The sequence below is a fragment of the Brienomyrus brachyistius genome, chromosome 17, assembly GCF_023856365.1.
Source record: "Brienomyrus brachyistius isolate T26 chromosome 17, BBRACH_0.4, whole genome shotgun sequence".
Classification (NCBI taxonomy): Eukaryota; Metazoa; Chordata; class Actinopteri; order Osteoglossiformes; family Mormyridae; genus Brienomyrus; species Brienomyrus brachyistius.
The window spans coordinates 6,360,371-6,372,502 of NC_064549.1; the positions used below are offsets into that span (position 1 = coordinate 6,360,371).

The 12,132-nt window shown below is 49.7% G+C and overlaps 1 protein-coding gene across 7 annotated transcripts in view; it reads right to left on the reverse strand.

Annotated features, from left to right (window-relative positions):
* The window catches only part of tenm4 (teneurin transmembrane protein 4), a 135,682-nt gene that overhangs the window by 22,722 nt on the left and 100,828 nt on the right, over window positions 1-12,132 (reverse strand). For 5 of the 7 annotated variants that reach the window (XM_048982009.1, XM_048982008.1, XM_048982006.1 and 2 more), the window contains 7 exons: window positions 11,112-11,373; window positions 9,586-9,853; window positions 9,351-9,494; window positions 8,450-8,699; window positions 8,249-8,269; window positions 4,107-4,339; window positions 2,797-2,951 (listed from right to left, as the gene is read on the reverse strand). In XM_048982009.1, coding sequence (XP_048837966.1) covers window positions 2,797-2,951; window positions 4,107-4,339; window positions 8,249-8,269; window positions 8,450-8,699; window positions 9,351-9,494; window positions 9,586-9,853; window positions 11,112-11,373 — 1,333 coding nt within the window. The remainder of the gene's footprint in view (window positions 1-2,796; window positions 2,952-4,106; window positions 4,340-8,248; window positions 8,270-8,449; window positions 8,700-9,350; window positions 9,495-9,585; window positions 9,854-11,111; window positions 11,374-12,132) is intronic. The other 2 variants (XM_048982007.1, XM_048982005.1) reach the window with 1 other exon arrangement.

Sequence of the window (12,132 nt, forward strand, 5' to 3'; positions counted from 1 at the left end):
TTATGAAATAAAAAGGGCTCAGAAACTGCCTCTATGCTGAATAAAAAAGAGGTGAGGTTACAAAATTAAATTTCTCCTCCGAGCCAAAGACTGGGGGCTGAAACATTTTTCTGTTACTCGTGGTTTATTACACGGACATTGAGGCAGCGAGTTTATAGTGGAGGTACGCTTCTCCAGCACGATAGATCCTTCACACCATCACACGTGCACACTACAGGGAAGAGTGACACTCATCAATAAACCTGGACGACACGTCTCTGGGCCACCAAAGGGAACCAGGGCAGCCAGATGAAGCTAGAGGAACATCTGAAGAACATCCAAGCTTCACACACTGATTCAGGAATACAGTAATGCGGGGGGTCCCCAGCTCTACCTTCCAGGAGGTAAAGAGCAGAGAGACCTGGCCCATTTGTATGTGTGGATGTCAAGTTCAATTCAATTTATTTTTATATAGCGCCTTCAATAACAGAGTCACTCCAAGGTGCTTTACATGGGTGTGCCTCATATATAGTGGCCCTGTGGTCCTGCCAAGATCTGCATTGGGGAGATCAGCCTTTTAAAAAGCCCAGAAGGAGCCCCCCATTGCCATGGAAAGTAGGCCTCTCCGTCAAGTGGAAAGGGGCGAGGTAGGGCTGACCCTGTCCCAACATCGAAGGGGTCGAGGGTTTGCCGTCTGTGTCTGTTCTATTCCAGCTCCTCTCAGCTCTCACCAGGGCTCACCTGCCTCTCAACATGGCATTGTCAGGAATCTCGGTGTACTCCAACACCAGCTGGGTGTACTCCAACCACAAGCCTGGTGTACTCCATCACCAGCCGGGTGTACTCCAACACCAGCTGGGTGTACTCCAACCACAAGCCTGGTGTACTCCATCACCAGCCGGATCAGCACCTCCCATCTCCATACTTTCTGAATATTCTAGGAGGAATTTCATGCAATTTTGTTTTATTTTTTGTTGCTTTTTGGCATTGATTATGTCACTGTGCCATTAGCAACTGCGGGAGAATCTTACTGAAAAACAGCAGCATTCGTGTGCACTCAGCACACTGTGCAATGGCTAATGCTTAACTTTACACATTACTCTCACACTCCTGTTATAATCGACAAGGTCATGAATGTCAAAGGGTCATCGTCACCGCTTACGTGACAAGCTTCATGTGACACGAAGACGTCCAAGTTCAGGGTCCATGTATGGAGTGTGACAGTGACACAGTGGTCAAGGGGGCTGATTTTTGGTGGCAGCTTGGTTCGAAAATTGCTTTCTCAGTCGGCGAGAAAGGAAACGAAGCAGAAGAATTCGCTCAGAATAACAGAGGAATCCGAGTTTTTTTTTTCAGATCCATTACTTGTCAATGCTGGTAGTTTAATATTTGATGAGGGTGAAAGTGTCATGTCCTGCTCGTGCTGTACAGATGATTTTTAGACTTTGAGAGGAAGCGAGAAAGGAGATGGTATTTATAAAAGCAAACAAGGAAAGAATAATCTCATATTTAACCAGCCACAAAACGCCTGGTGAATCGTCCATGAGACGTGGTTTAAGCGCCTTTGCTTATCGAGCTCCCCTCTGGTTCAGACTGGACGCTCTTCACAGCATCTTCAACATGCCTTCGAGGAGCTCAGAGCGTCCTTGGGGTGAAGATGGGCTTCAAGTAATCATGTTTCATGGTGTGGTTTTCATCTCTGACTGCAAGCTCACTAGGAGGTCACAAATATCCCAAACCCACTGGTGAAACTTCAAGTTCATCAAGACAAACACACTTCTGTCCCAACAGTGTCACTTTTAAGAGGCTTCATGGTGATTAACCGTTTAAGGACAGTGTGTGGGAGTAGGATGGGGTATTGGAGAGCTCTTTTGGGGTGATGCGTCCTTAAGGAGACCCATGGCAAACCCACTGCAGCACCTTGCACTTGCGGGCCAAGGTTTGGCGTAGGGGGGCCGCCTGACAGGATCCCAGAGGGACCTTTAGAGGGAATTCAGGGCAGGCAGCCGGAGGCAATCCCCCGCTCTGTGTCGCACTGCAGATTTGCACAAAAATAAAACCGCTTTCAAGCAGCATCTGGGGTCCTGTGGACCGACTTGCCAGGGGCCACAAACAACCTTGTGAAGCAGAAAAGCCGCTTCTGTAGCAGGACAGAGGGGAGGTGGAAGGCAGCCCTCGAGACTCGGCTGCAGAAGTCGGGTTCGAGGAGAACCATTCCGACCGCCGGGCCTGTCTGCACGTTTCTGTCCGCACGTTTCTGTCCGCACGTTTCTGTACGACTCTGTCAAATTCAATCGAATGCAGACCGCCTCTTGTCAATCTAGTGATTGTTAGCTACCAAACGAGGGATCATTAGCTACAAATAAAGATTTTTATCTAAATTCAGACGCTCCCTGGGTTACAATGGAGTTGCGTTCCGATAAAGCTATCGTGAAGTGAAAATATCGTAATGCATTTTAATACAGTCCACCTAACCTAACAAATATCATAGCCTAGTCTACCTTAAACATGCTTAGAACACTTACTGTATCGTAAAAGAGCCAGTCCGATAGCCTACATCAAAGTCATTAACACAAACGCTATTTTATAATAAAGTGTTGAATATCTCATGTATTTTATTGAATAATGTACTGAAAGTGCAAAAAAAACAGAATGGAATTGGAATATCCATCATAAAGTCGAAACACAGGCCCATGGTAACCTGGGGCTCATCTGTATATACAGGAGAAACCATTGAACGGACAGACCACGAAAACCAGGCTGAAGCTGGTTCCAGCTCTACGACAAATATAAAACCCAGAGGTGCTTCAGGGGTACCTGGGAGATGTCCATCACAGAGTCACAGCTAAGGGGCCTGGCCGAGGTCAGGTCGTTGGAACCCAGGAACGTGGAGATGATCCCGTTCTGGTCAATCCGGCGGATCATGGTGCCATCCACGAAGTAGACCAAGCCGAACTTGTCTACGGAGATGCCTGTGGTGGGGAGGTGGAGAGGATGGCCACGGTGAAAGCCAGAAGCTGATGTTCAGGTGCTTCCCTCACTGTCACCCTCTAAATAAGGTCGCCCTGCTAAATACTGCATTTAGAGACTGGCACCATCGCATGCTTTGTTCTCATATTCCCAGGAAGTGACACATACCACTTACAGTGCAAGTTAATGCTGGGCATTTAACATCAGCTAATATAATCATTTTATCCCAAACACAGCGATAACCCTAACAATGCTGAACAAAAACAACGATGACAATCCTTTAACTGAGAATCTTCATTTCATTATTGCTCTGAAATCAGAGAAGTAGCATTTCAGAGGCCAAAGAGAGTGGATATGGCAAAATGCACTGATGTCATACTCTGGAGTCTTCGCCACCACACGCCCACTGCCTGTCCAATAAGAAAGCCATGTGGTCACCTCCCTCCCAGAAAGCCTTTCGCCGTGTTAATTTGCAGGCGACAATCAGAAACAGAAGCTGCTGAATTCCCTTCTTAATTTATCTTCTTAAGGGCACGAAAGCTCCGGATGATCGTGTTATGAAGAAGAGGCCTGCTCTCTTGTACAGCTATTTCCACACCGATTCTCTTGATGCAGGTGAGTGTCTAGGCCAACATCTCTCCGATGACAGCTCTCAAATAGCTACCCTTGTCTGTCTGGCCGGCCGGCCACCCTGGCCCAGTCCCCCCCGCTGGCCACAGCAAATGAGATTTAGCGTCCCAGAGGAACTGAGCTGCTCTAAATATCTCCAAAATGACGGCCATGGACAGAGACAATATTTTTAATGCATTTTTGATTCACATCATTTTGCCCGCAGGCCAGGAAACGATGTTCGAGGTTAGCAGAGAACGCCACCTCAGGGACTCTCCACACGGGGGCTCGCATCACCGTCACTCGCCCCAGCTGACACCCCCTGACATCCCATAATTACATTCTACAGCACACTTGCTTCAGATATGTCACTCTCAGCCATGGACAGTTACGGGAGCAGTCATGTGTAAGCCTTCACTTGGATGGTTCAGCGGAACTTGGATTTACATTCCAAACTTTTAATGGGTCAATGTGGCTCCCAGATGGGATTCAAACCAACAACCTTCTGAGAACAAGTTGTGTCTCCATATTGAGGCTGCTCTTCCTACCTCTCGGGTTGGTGAGTGTGGCCTCCACGGCCTTGCCCCCATCCCCACAGCGTGTCTCATCGAAGGGGAGACACTGGTCCCCAGTTCCTGCAACCAGCTCCAGGTTTTTAGCCACATCCTTCGCTGCAGTCAAGGACTTGATCTTGAAGACCTTTCTACTGTTTGTGTCCGAGAGGTACAGAGTGCCCAACATGGGGCAGGTGGCCAGGTAATACTTGTGTGCAGGAGTGTTGCTAAAACAAAAGACAAATCAGCCCGTCAGTCAGACAAAAATTGTGAGCAAATCATGAAAGAAGTGGATTTCAGGTCAGGATACAGTTTAGCCAGCTATGCACACTTCACCTGGGTCTCACAAACAGGTTCAGGACAAAAAGCTCACTCTACTGATATTGAATACCTATAAATACTGTTAAATATAAACAAAAAAACCAACAATGAAAATACAAAATAAAGATGAAGATGGTTAACAGTCACCACAAGGTTTCCGTACATCACAGTATGGTACAAATTCTCTACCAAGGAACAGAGGTGGATCGTTCAGGTCCAAACCAAGATTTTGTTTCAACCAATCAACTGAGCACAGTCAATTAATACTAAACTGGTTTTGAAACAAAATCTCGGTCTGGATTTTTACTTTCTGGAACTGAAATTTTCACTTTTGCCAAGGAAACTATAAATGATGCCTGTATTTAAATACTGATTTGAAGGCCATTTTCCCCATTCTTTGCCTCTTGATTTTGTTGATCTCGCCTCAAGGTGAGCATACTGAAAAATGTCCATGTCGGTAGTTAATCTGAATCTCCCCTAGGGGGCACTCTCACAGAAACACATTTGTGTTCACCAGTAAACACTGTACTTCAAGCAGACAATCTGGCAATCTGCTGTCTGCTGGTGGTTAAAAAGCACACGTCTGCTCTTTAAAACTTCCAAACCACCGAAGCACCAAATTTAGCTACCAGTTCTACATCATCATCTCGATTAATTAACTTGATCATCTATGCAGAAGTTAATGTATTAGGCTTTGAGAACATTTAGAAAAAAACTTCAGTCACAATTATTCTTAAAACAGTAAAGAAATGTGGAGGAAATGTGGATGTGACAGATGGGATGTGCGATCCGTTCAACCTTTAAAGCGATCTGCATTGTTAGAATCTGAGACATCACTCTGACACAGTCCTGCCAGATGCAATTATCATTATAAAAAGTCTTGACAAGTGACGGCCGGTGATTCAAACCGGATAAGAACGGGAGATTTCTGTCAAGTTCTCTGGACGTTTGCCCCCGGGCTGCTCAGTGTCAGCCTCCATAACCTGACGGAACCTTCCAGAAGAGCAAGCAGGGGGCCAGCCAGACGCTGCACCGCCCCTCAGCTGACCTTCTACAGTAGGTCTGGGCCGTGCCTCTCTAGGCGATCTCAGTCCAGCAACAAAGACAAGAAAGAAAGGCGTAACACGCTGGACACCATCCTTTGCATTAGGTTTACAAGCTTAAAGTGTGTCATTTAGGGGCTGGGTGCTCCACTGCTAGGTAATGAGAGTCTGTGTGTGCGTGAAAGTCTTTATTTAGCAAATGCTTTTATCCAAAATGACACACATTTTTCAGAGAGCAGGGTCACCCAGTCCCTGGAGCAATTGGGGACTAAAGGTCTTGCTCAAAAGCCCAATGGCAAAATCATTCCGCCAACCCTGGGATTTGAACCAATGACCTGCTGATCACGGGCGCAGTGTCCAAACCCAATTAGCCATGCACCACTCTTTTCCACACAGCAGCTCTGTTAACATTTCCAACAAAAGAAAAGTTGCAAAAGTAAAGTACGGTAAAAGTTCTTTTCAATTTCCTATTGTTATTCATGTTGTTATGGCGTGGATGCGGACGATCCGGACCCAAGGAATGACTCAGACACGCTCCCGTGCACGTTTCGGCACTCGTCTGGGCATTGGGCAGCAGCACGCACAAGAGTGAGGAAAGAGTGCAGTGACCTTCATCAAGAAAGCTGTGGTCCATCTGTATTCTCTGCACTGGCAAAATCTGACTCACGGAGGGTGATTGAATGTTAACTGCACAATGGAGTGTGCTGTGCTGCCGAGTATGGTAAGGGCCTGGGTACAGTGGGACTGCCCACAGAGCCTCTGTGCTTCACTGCACGTGACAGTGAGGTAGAGGGCAGAATGTGCTTTAATGCGTGCTGCCTTCACCTTCCAGTGCCTTCGACTGTCTAGGAAGGAAAACCTGACGATTACATTTTAGACACTTTTATCCAAATGACATGCAGGCGCTTCATGACTTATTTAGCGGGGCTTCAACCACTTCATTATTATGTCTTGACCCACCTGAAATATTAATTTTGCCAAAAATCTTCGAATGATTTCTCTTGTATTTTTGATAGCTGGGGAATCACCCATCCCCACTCAGCGTCCTGTATTTTTTCAGTTCGAAAGTGGAAACCCAACTGGGGGAGTGGACCCAAAGGGTCACATCCTATAATCACTGCTGGGTTCGACTGGTCTGCAGCAATTGGGGATTAAAGGCCTTGCTCTGGCATTCTACAGTGAAATCACTCTGCCGACCCTGGGATTTGAACTGATGACCTTCCGATCATGAGTACAGCATCCTCGCCCGCTGAGCCACACCCCCCAAAAGCTCATGGCATCGCTTTGTGATTTTATACATAGACATCAAAGAATAAGGCATCAAAGTGACACACTTCTTGATGTCCAGTAACGAAACGGTAAATTAAAAAGCCGTGGATTGAGGCTGACCTTCACGAACCCACACCTGCAGCGACTGGGATGAAATGCGAGTTGCATGGGAAGGGCGCATTTTCCCCTGCAGCAGCGAGACCCCCTGGGGGCTGCGAGCAGCCAGACTGATCCCCTCGGCAGGACGACTCGCCCACTTTATCAGAGGAACTCGTGTTCCGCATCCCCGTCTCATGTTACGAACCCCGGCAGGTCCCACGTGGAGCCTCTGGCATGATTCATCTGGCTGGGATGACTTCCTGTTATCTCTCCACTTGCTCCTGCTTCGCACGCACTTGACTATGCATTTCCACTATCTGCAGCTTCAGTTTGAACAGCCCGACCGTTTTGTGAGATCACAATCTTCCTCTTAAAAGGATCTAATCCCCCGGTAGGATCTGTATTTAACACCCATTTCGGCTCAACCCACAATATCACTTATATCAACACTATAGCCCACTTTTACACAAAGGACAGTGGAACACACACAGAAGCAGAAACACACACACATGCAAAGTGAAAACACCATTATCTCGATCTCTCCGTCTATTACCAGCCAGATTATTATCTTAAACTGTTCTCCTTGTGGGCTGCCTGTGATTTCAGCTGTTGGCCTTCTTATGAAAAAAAAGCATGTTTCCAAATTTAAAGAAGAATATGCGAGGTTATGTCCCGGATCCGCTCCCAGTGAACACCGCCCATTGAGCTGAGGGCCGTATCAGGAATGAGAGCTGCCACTGTGCACGTGTCAGACAAGCAAACCTCGGATGAGGAGACCGAGCATCTAGCAGTTTAACAGAATCTGGGTCTGAATGCGGCCGTCTCACCCAAAGGGTTTGAAATGGGAGTCTGTCTCACATCTCAGACCCATGACCTGAATGTGTTGTCATCTGCAGTAGCCTAAAATGATCCTATTTGCTTTACTCTCTATCTTCCACTCGGTCATTCTGCCGCAGGGGCTTTTAACATTTTTCTCATCGAATCGGACTTTAAGATGCAGTTATTATTCGATATGACAAAGGCTCAGACAAATGCAGAGCTGGATGCTGTTTTGGCAAAGAAGGTTCAGTTATTTTGGAAATACCTGATGAGGCAGTAACGAGGCCCATTAAGAACAGAACGGCTTCAAACAACAGCCAACAACAGTCTGTAAATAATTCTAGCTATAGTGGAGAATAAGATCAAATTTTCGTTGCATTAATGCACCTGTAAACATCCCTAGTACATTAATTCAGACGTATTCCGTTGGGGCTCGATTTAACAAAATGGGGACGAGTCGCTTGTTAGAGGAAAGAAACGGCAGGAATTCTTACGGGGCTTATAAAGCACGTGAACATGTTTACATACACAGTACAGGGAGCTGCACCGTTTCGTGTTTGAGGAAGAACATCCGTAGCTCCTTACCTATGCCTGTATTCTTTATTTCTGACAGAAGCCAGATGCAGCAGGAAACAAAGGAGAGAGAGACAGAGAGAGAAAAAGTTGTTGAAACGGAAGGAGAGGCAGCACAGTTGCTTTTGCACGAATGGCCTTTGACCGAGGGCGGGGCCTCTGGGCAGGGGGCGGAGCCTCCACCCAGGGGGCGGGGCCTCTCAAAGCTGCTACCTTAGCTCCAGCACGCTGCTGACGTTCCCCGTGGGGAAGATGCGACGCACATAGTTATAGTCGCCCACGTAGAGGCTGCCATCAGAACCAAAGGCCAGGGCAACCGGGGCTAGTAGTTTGTTGCCGTCGGCAAGGCCGTTGCAGCTGGGGCAGGAAATGCTGCGGCGACGGCCGTTGCCCATGATGCTGCCGATGACCGGGGGCTGCTGGGAGATGAAGACGTTCTCACCGTTGCCCTTGTGCAGGACGCCTGCGGGGAGTGAGAGGTGAGTCAGCGCGTTCCCAAAAGCCCTGGACTGTCCCACGGAAGACGTGGATCTCTGAGCTAATGCTGCTGTAGACGGATTTTAAAAACAGGCGCTAGTAGACACCTGGATGGAAATTTGGCGGCCATGTAGGATGAGGAAGAGGCCTCCCTGCCCTGCCAGGGCCGCCGATGACAGACTGCATCGCCTGCGCGCATTTCATGCAACTACGGCTCATTTCTTCTGATAAGAGCCGGCTGACAGTCAGCGGCCGGCCCTTCCGCTTGACAGGAGCGCAGAGAGCTCTGACTCTCCCCAGCATTGAGGTGCAATTCCCCAGCAATAATAAAATTGGGCCCTCTCACCTAGCATGGATGGAAAATGACACCATAATTAGCTAGGCGGAAGACTATTTCGGAAGTTGCCGGAATTATGTCGGTTTTCGACAGACGGACAAATTGGCACAAAGATAAAAATGTAGATAGGTGAAGGAGCTTTAGGCTCAGAGAACAACGGATAATTCCGGCAGGGCCTAAGAAATATCCCGTAACTACAACTGTGTTCAGAAGGGGGCGCTGTATCAAACATTCAGACACAGATGGATTGAGTTGAACACAGCAAGCGCTGCTTTGAGAGACAGCGAGGTGGAGGCTCACCACTCTGGATGTTGAGGGCTTGATGTTTGTCCAGCGCCCAGCCGCCGAGGTTAGAAGCATCGCTCTCATAGCCTTGCAAGACGGCGGTCCGCTTCTCCCACAGGATCAGGTCGGGGCACGACTCGTACTCATAACCTACCGACACTGCAGGGGGAAACAAACGGGACATTAACTGGGGGGGGAGGGGGCAGAGAGTGACCCCCCCCCCCCCCCCCAGGCATGGTGGATAGCTCACCAAAAGCTTCGCTCAAGCCGTACACCTTCTGGTTGTAGACGTCGGCCTTATCCCACACGAAGCTGTAGGTGAGGTCGGGCGAGGCGGGGAACCACTTGCGGAGCAGCCTGCCCTCTACGGCCACAGTGAGGTGCACTTTCATCAGGTTGAAGGGGATGATGGCGTGACTCAGCGTGATGCGCAGGACCGACTTATACCCTGACGTGCGGCTGCTGAGGTAGTTCAGCTTCACGTCTGTGCCAGGGATACGGATCTCTTCCTGGATGGCCTGTGGGGGGCGGCGGGCGGGGGGGGCGTCAGGGGACCATCAGGGACATGCTCTACACCACCGCACGCGGCTCCAAGCCACAACAGGCTGAATTTAAGAACACCGGTGTAGGCATGAGGGTCAAGTTTCCCAGCATGCCGGGGGAGCAGCCGACCCCCTCTTGGGGATGGAATGACATCGCGCGAGTGACTGCGGCTGCATTCTCCACCACCCCCCCACCCCAAATCGATAGCGATTAATTCTCACCGCCTTTGAAGCCTGAAAAAAGGGCGATATTGTTTTACTCCTGCAGGAAGACGAGTCGAACTTAGAGCTCAGCGCAGGCACCTTTTACCGGATGGGTGCCAGCCAGCTCCTCGGGCTGAGCCCGCGTTCATTAACGGATGCCGGTGGAGCGCCTCGCGGCTATTCAGCACGGACCAATTAGCCGGAGGCGATTCAAGCGTGCGGGCTGTTTGAGTCGCCACCCTCATCTGAAGGAGCCTCCCAGGAAAGAGAGCCGCCCCACACTCCGGGCGCTCGGCGAGTCATTAATCTCGCGAAAACAAGGCGAGACGCGTCTTTAGCGGCCAGACAAAGAGACATATGTGACTCGCCTGAAGACCGGGCCCCAGCCTGGCCGCTAACTCGCGCTCCTGCGTGCTGAGAACTCCACTCGCCTGCAGCTCCTACTCTCTTCCTGTGAGGAATCTAATCAGCGCCCCGCCAGAAGGAGCCTCATCGTGAATTGGACTGTACAGCTTGGGTCAATTACTTTTAGGAGATACAATACGGCGTCTGCTACGATGCAGAATTGAATTACGATTTGCAGGCCAATTGCAGGTATGGATCTGAGAGACCCTTGTTTTCAGCAGCCCAGGCGTGAGCAGAGTCCCGCTGTAGAATGAGTTTCATCTGGAATGCTTCTTTTCACATATCCCATCATGCCCTCCTTTGAGACAGACACACACAGTGCAGAGTCTGAGCACAGGGTCAGGCCATATATCTTGGGCCCCTGGAGCATTTTGGAGGTTAAGGGCTTTGCTCAAGGGCCCAAAGGAGATGTGACTATTCTGAAGAGGTCAGGATTTAAACCAGTGATCTTCTGGTCAGAGACACAAAGGTCTAACCCACAGATCCATAAGAAACGTGACCATACTGGAGAGATTGGGATTCGAACCCAAGCCATTCTGATTACAGGCGCAGAGGCCTAAGCGACACACTGCCCCTCAGGTGACAAAGATAGACCAGAGGGAAACACATGTGATGTGACACTCGCCTGGATCTCGGGGGCCGTGGGGCCCCTCTCGGAGCAGGAGCCGGCGAAGGCAGTGAGTGGCGCAGGCGACACCACGGGGCTGGGCCGCGTGAAGCCGCTCACGTCGCAGCTGGGGATGTCATTCTCCTCGTGCCTCATTACCACGGTGTCCATGACGAAAAAGCGTCCCCATGGCAACCACAGTGTGTGCTCCAGTGTGATGAAGGGGGCACGTTCAAACCGCAGCGTGAGGGCGATGCCGCCGTTGGTCACCAAGTCAAAGCTGGGAAAAAAAAAATACCCATAATGCTTTAGTTCAAATGTGGGTGTGGACTTTCCCAGTCCACTTCCGGGTAACTGTCATTTAGATCAACTATTCCAGTTCCACGGCATAAACACACAGCTTTTAAATACCATGTAACATTTTCACTGGTGTACAAACTTACGGGTGGTGATAGATCCGTTTGTAGGATGCTGTTGTGTTAACACATTTTCAACACCAGGGCGGCACCAAGAAACAACAAGGAAAGGAGACGGTTTGTCTAGTAACAGCTCTGCTGGCTCCCAAAGCAGGGAAGAGCTGTACCGAGCAGGGCAAAGGGCAGGCAGTGACAGTTATCCATCCGGTGCCGACCACTGACAGGCCTCCAATTAGTGTGAGAGCTCCATGATGTAATTAAACCGCTCTGCTGAGAGGCGGCTGAAGAAGCCCCCCCCTCCCCCAGCCCCCCCACGGCAGCCAGCCTTCCGCGTGATTCATTTACCTGCTCCGCTGCCGATTTAATAACTGGGAGGCCACACCTGCTTTGCATGCTGCTGCTTTTCAAGAGGCAATTAGTGCCGGGATATCCACGCCACCCTGGGGAGCGGCCGGGTCTCCCGACGAAGACCCACGCCTGGGAAGAAAGGGGGCGCGGCAGTAGCCAATCTGGGGGCCCGGCAGTGCAAATTGTGAGGGATTCCCAGATGCAGCGGTAATAAAAGGCACCTCATTGGCTGGCGGCGTAAACATGGGGCTCCTCGTGTTTGGGGGTCAGCGTCA